Here is a 6,787-nt window from a genome sequence, read left to right on the forward strand (position 1 = left end):
ATTATTATATTTTATTTAACATAAGAATACTCTGTTTCATGATTGTCTTCTTATTTATTTCCAGGAGAGTCATGTAGACCCAAGTTTGGCAGAAAAGCAACGCATGTTGAAAAAGGCTCGATTGGCAGATCAATTAAACGATCAGCTGTCGCATCGACCTGGTCCACTTGAGTTAATAAAGAAAAACATACTACATACAGAAGAGAATATAGAAACAGCAGTCAAAAGTGGAAGTCTCGCATTTAAGGCGACAAGTGAAGGAGCTTCAGGGCGACCACAACACCCATCTTCTTATTGTGGTCCCCCTGAAGAAGTCTCCCCATCACCATCGCCACCTTCAACTTTATCACCGGTCAGCATAACCTCGACACCACAGCATCCTGCGCCCGGCAAAGAGAAGTGCCGCAAAAAGACGAAACAAAAGGAGAAAATAAAGTCGCGTTTCAAGTTCCACGAATATAAGGGACCTCCGAACGCGCAAAAGTCCTGTTCTCCGCCTGGATCGGTGGAGACGCCATACGAATTGCTGCTCCAACAGCAACAACTATTATTACAACTGATGCTACCAGCATCTCCAGCACCGTCGTCTACTTCTATAGCTTCGGACTCTTCAGATGCTTTACCAGTTCCTCCGCCTCCTCCGCCACTTCCTTCATCGATTGGTCCACTCTCTTGCGCTGCACGATTTGAAGACATGAAAGTATCCGATTTACGCGCAGAATGCAAGCGACGGAACTTACGGGTTTCTGGTCCGAAACCACAACTCATTGATCGTTTGCGACCTTATTTAAAGGAAATGCAGGAGGAGTCACCAAGATCGCCCGTATCAATAGCCTCGCCTGAATCGAGAACTGAGCCGGAACAGTCAGAGGACATAGTTCAATCGCAACGGCGGCTTATCGAGGAACTGGAGCGCCAGTTAGAAGAATCGAGACAGCAGCTGGAAGCTGTCAGACGGGAGGCAGCTGGCGCCGCGGCTAGCGATCAAAGCAGGCGGCTGCTGCAAGCACATCTTTGTGTCACACAGTTGCGAGCGAAACTTGACGCTCTTCAGCAACCGCCAGCCCCCAATCCGCCTCAACCGCGATATGTTATTGCAACTCCAGACACTGCCCCTGACCGATTAGTGCGTCTCTTTACAGTGACTCCACCGACCACTGAAGTGACAAACGACAATTCTCAAACAAAAACTGCAAATCCGGCTTATATATTGAATGGTGTGAAGGTTGTTCCTATAGCCATTCTACCGACGACTCATTATGAACCGGAGCGCGCTGCCCCCCCACCGCCACCTCCTCCTCCTCCTCCGCCTCCCCCGATGCCACAGACACCACTTTCTATTCACGATAGCGCTGAAGATAGTCAAATTATGGACGATGTTCTTGAAATACTTGTCGAGAATGGTGAATTACCCCCATCTGCTGTCAATGACGTAGCCTCCAATAGGTCTATCGACACTGGCTACCTCACGGCGAGCCCCAGTGATTTCACGCCAACTGATGTGTTAACAGATGATGTTCTCAGTGATTCACACGTGCGTGATTCGTTAGCCGCTGACGAGTTACAGAGGGAATTGAACGAGATTCAAAATGAAATATTGGGCCACGGCGATTTGAGCAGCGTCACGGATATGACGAATAGATGTGACGTCGATCCGAACGGCATAGATCACGATTTAAACGTGGATATGTTGGCAACAAATGAGTTCAATACTAATTTCGCTCATTGTGATTCGTCGTCTGTGAATGATGACTTCTTCGGAAGACTTCTAGCTGGCGACAGCGAAGAAAATCACGGTGCAATGGATATTGACGATGAACAACAAGAGAGAATGAGTATGACTCCCCTCACAAATGGGGATATATTGGATCACACTAGAACCGGCTTTGAAGATATAAATGAGTTGTCGCTTCCATCATTTCAAAACGAAGATACACGTCACAATACATTCGATGACCGGTCGTGTGACTTCGATTTTAAAGAGTTTGGCATTGAGCTGGGCGGCAATATGAACATGGACACAGAATGCTATATGAATACAGAGTTCATTCCGAACCTGTTCGGCCGCGGTCACATGCCGCAGTGCGACCCGCTGCTCGGCGGAGTGCTGTCGAGGCCGGCGCCGAGACCCGCTCACAAAATTTATTCCTGGGACAAAAACGAATTCGACGCCACTTGACCCGTACTCGCGCAGCTACGTCCAGGTGTCGCTCTCTAACGATGCTAAACTATGATCTCTGAACCGTATGTCAATAATTGAGTGAGTTAATGTATATCGGTTACGTAAATAGGAATAAACGATTGCTCTCCTCTTAAAGTTGGCTAGACTAGATTTGTTTAAAAGTAATATAGAAGGTATGGTGTGACGCTACTGGGTAGCGGTTTCATGTAACTTACGCTAGTCTCTACGCTTGGTGACCCGAGATACTTCCATGATCGTGACTATAAGGACTAAATATTAAGTGCATTGTCAGAACACATAGTGTTGACATTAATTGAGTGGATGATTTTCTACGGTACTTAAAATGATACATATGTTTGTATCGATAGTTTATAATTAGTTTAAGGTTTTGTGTTATTTATTAGCGAGTGTGAAGCGTTTCGTCACCTTTGTGTGCGCAGTGACATACTTGGCTCACATTATTATAAATCCATTTTATTTACTGAGGCATATCTACTTATGTATATAATGAATGTTTATTAATTTAATACTCAACATAGTTGTGGATTTCTGCATTCCGCCCGACGACTAAAACTTAGGAAAAATTATAGGGATAGTCTTACCTTGTCGAGACGAAATCTGCTCAAACTTTAGTTACCCAAAACATTATTGCCTAATATTAATATATTCATATGCAGACTATGAATAGCAGTAATTTCGTCTCAATCGGAATGAATACTTTTTCCCGAAAACAAATAAGTGACATTCCAGTCTTGTTGAAATGCAAAAGTGGCAACAAGCAAACTTGTCTCTTTAACAGCTCTATTCCCAGTATGGAATTTGGTCAAAATTGAAATAATTTATTATCCATTATAGGGGCAAGTTGCATATTCACAAGCCATCGTCATGGGTGGGACCAGCTTGGGATCAATTATAGATACGATTTCAATTAGTTAAAGTAGGGAGCCGACTTTTTCACATCGCAAAAAATTATGTAGGCACTCTTTGTTCCGTTGTTGATTCTTTACCTTTAACTTCCACTCGTATTTAAGTCTAGCCCTTGTATTTTGGTGTTGTTGTGGTGTATATGCTTCTTCAAAATGTTTAGTAATTTGTTTAATATGTTTTAATTTAAAAGAATTATTAGTAATATTGTATCAACATAACATTCTTGAAAATGTATCATTCCACTGTTATCGTCTAAAGCTTAGGATAGGTGCACAGTAGTCATTTTAGGGAATGTAAAGAGTGGTTGCATAATTTTTTGAGTGCGTTATTCGTGACTTATTTATTTATTTATATCCCATGTAACATACCTTCCGATGTAAAAATGTATTAGGGTTAATTTTTCGCTTTCATCACCGCTTAGCACTTAACTTAAGGATTTATTAAAATCGGAGACCAAATTGCCATTATTTGCATTTATATTTAATTTAATATTTGACGCCTGTGACGACAACGAATGTGGCTTCACTGCTGCGTATGTGCCAATATATTTCACTGATTACATAAATGTCAATACTATAAGATTTGAAATACTTCCATGTGTAATTTATTGATTTTCGTATAAGTCTGTGGTGTGGTATGAAATGGTGGTAACATGTGACGGCACTCCCAGCCTGCGCTGAGCGCTCGGAGTTCCGTCGCATATGGAATGGTGCTATAAACGTAAGGTATGCGGGAAATGTATAGAAAAATATATCTAGATTTTGAATCGTATTTAAATCGCCATTTACGTTTAATTATCCATTATTTATTACGATATGGGATAGTTACTAATATTTTATAATGATTTAGTAAAATCGAACATAACATATTTGTAAAATATTGGTTTTCTTTGTTTACTAAACTTAAGTAATATTCCATTAAATAAATAAATTATAATAACGACGTATCTCGTGTAGCATAAATATATTTATATATTTTAGACTTGCTCATCAAAATTGTACCTATCCTTTAGCCAAATATTTAAAGCACTAAAGGGAATTTTGTACCATTCCCGTTTTGGGCCTAGTATGTTCTTAAGCTTTGTATGAAAATATTGAAAATTAGTTTATATAACAGTAATATTTCATTTCACGAAAAGCAAGTGTTATTTTGTTGTTATGCGTGTATCATTTGTAATTTCGCATAGTAATTAGAATTTGCAATACTGTAAGCATAATCATGTATTTTTAAATTTAAAACATATCATCAATGTCAATAGCTAAAGGACTTAGCCTCGAAAACCAGAAGAGATTTCAGTACACGCACAACATCACCAAATACCTGCTTACGTAAATTTGAATTCTATCTATCAAGTGAGATTATTTTTTCGATTATTTGTTAATTGTTGCAATTATTTTAGGAGAGTTTTAACATTTGTTTTTTTTTTCAATCATAATATTAATGTACTGAAGTGATACATAGTGCTACATCTGAGTAACTGTTTAAAATAAACATTACTATAGTGGATATAGATTAACTGGCTTCGTTATATTGCGTGTTTAACTATAGTTAAGGTTTGTATGTATGTATATTAACGTATATTTGATATTATCAGAAAATATTCACTTACATTCATAAGTCTTTTATTAGGGGATATAAACCCATATGGCAGAGCCAAGTATTCATGATCATTATGTGATAATCACTTAAGTCGAAAATGTAAAAGTATTTGGATAGTTTTTTACCTTGCCGTATAATGAAGCCTTGTAAATACTTACCAAGCCTTTATTAGCTTAAGAAAAGATTGTTGATAAAAAATTTAAAAATCTTGTTTAATTTCTCCTCCTTACTATAGACCCTTGTCCCAAAAAAAATGTACGCTAGACGCTAATGATTTCCGAACACCAGCCCCCCCTAGACAAGTGGCTTTCTGTTAGCGTAGCGTTCAATAGAATAGACTACGAATGTATGAGATTGACGTAAGCTGTAGATAGACTACGAATGTATGAGATTGACGTAAGCTGTAGATAATTCATCTAGCTGTACTTGACTATTTTAGCTACAGCTTACGTCAATCTCATACATTCGTAGTCTATTCTATTGAACGCTACGCTAACAGAAAGCCACTTGGCTAGGGGGGCTGTTATTTTAAAAACCAAAGAGCATAATGGTGTAACCTCAGGTGTAAAATTTTATCAAGCAAAAACATGAACCGGGGTAAATGCAGTTGACTAGCTTGGGCATTTATTTCTAGACTAGCGGTCCGCCCCGTCTTCGCCCGTGGTACATATTTCGCAATAAAAAGTAGTCTATGTTCTTTCTCAGAGTCTAAAGATTGTCTGTGCCAAATTTCATCAAAATCGGTCTAGTAGTTTATGAGCCTATTCATTACAAACAAACAAAGTTTTCCTCTTTATAATACTAGTGTAGATAAGGCTACGCACGTGTAGGGCCGATATTTCAAACATGAGTGAATGCAAGGTACCTACACGAAATCAAAGGTTGAAACTAAGTTTTATAAGTATGTATTCTGAGTTGCATTTAGAATGCAAGCCCAAAAATCTTTCAAAAGCTCACCCAAGAATCTGGCAGTAATTTGCGCATTTATAATAATTATTGGGTATATTGTATTTTACTCAATTTATTATGCCGGCTCTACACTCGCCCGCGAATCGCGGCCGCTGTTTACGGCCGCGGCTCGCGCATTGATACGCCGCGATAAATATAGCCCTCCACACTCGCGACCTTTCGCATTAACGTTCGCGCATTTGACTAAAATGGACGTGGAAGTTGCTGCTGCTCTGACATTGTGCGCTTTAGCGAATTACAATTATGCATTTATAAAGTCCAAAAAACAAGTTAAGGAGAATTTATAAATGAGAATATATGAGAATTAATAAAAATATTATGCACTAAAATTATGTTTGCTTTTAAAACATAAAATACGTAATTCGGAACAACTGTGAACACAGCGCGAGTGTGGATGCGTTCGCGTTCGCGCTTTGTTCGCGCTTCGCAAACCCTTTGAAGCGGACCAAAAAACCGCCACCGGACGGGGAACGCCGCGAAGCGCGAACGCGATGTCGCGAAACCATCCACACTCGCGGTTCGCGGCCTTCGCGGGCCTTCGCGGCGCGAGTGTGGAGCCGGCATTACACACCGCACACGTGTCTAAGCCGATGGCGATATTCGCTACAGACGCGTCCGCGTTAAAATATAACGAAGTCAAAATAAACGAAGGATACAATATTATGTGTGTAAACAACCAAATACATAATTCCATTCATAAAACATTTTCCTTCTATCTCGATATAGTTCTGTGGCCGAGCGTCATCGAAAAATTGTGAACTGTGAAGTTTGGCCTCAGGCGTAGAGGGAGAATGAACTAGTACCTACTAGGGCATTTTTTTTTCAATTGGTACCACCTCTCAAAATATGCTACTGAATATTTTTTTCAGTTTTTTGGGTAATTGTTGGTTTATTAGATTAATAGATTAATTAAATTTTACTAAAAACGCTTTTGAATTTAATTTTAAACCCCGATTTTATATGAAATAGTGAAAAATAGTAACTTAGGCACGTTTTTTGGTCCAGAACGTTACCTAAGAATATTTTGCTTTTGAAATAAAACTAAAGTTAGAATTGGGTTTTTTTGGCATGTAGTAGCTTAATAATTGTCCTGTCTAGCAAATGATCATA

General features: G+C 39.2%; 1 protein-coding gene across 4 annotated transcripts in view; it reads left to right on the forward strand.

Annotated features, from left to right (window-relative positions):
• The window catches only part of LOC123694216 (actin cytoskeleton-regulatory complex protein pan1), a 33,342-nt gene extending 28,428 nt beyond the window's left edge, over window positions 1-4,914 (forward strand). For all 4 annotated transcript variants that reach the window (XM_045639580.1, XM_045639579.1, XM_045639578.1 and 1 more), the window contains one exon: window positions 65-4,914. In XM_045639580.1, the coding sequence (XP_045495536.1) occupies window positions 65-2,179 (2,115 nt within the window). In that variant the 3' untranslated portion in view covers window positions 2,180-4,914. The remainder of the gene's footprint in view (window positions 1-64) is intronic.
• Window positions 4,915-6,787: the final 1,873 nt, after the last annotated feature.

The sequence above is a fragment of the Colias croceus genome, chromosome 9 (assembly GCF_905220415.1).
Source record: "Colias croceus chromosome 9, ilColCroc2.1".
Lineage (NCBI taxonomy): Eukaryota > Metazoa > Arthropoda > Insecta > Lepidoptera > Pieridae > Colias > Colias croceus.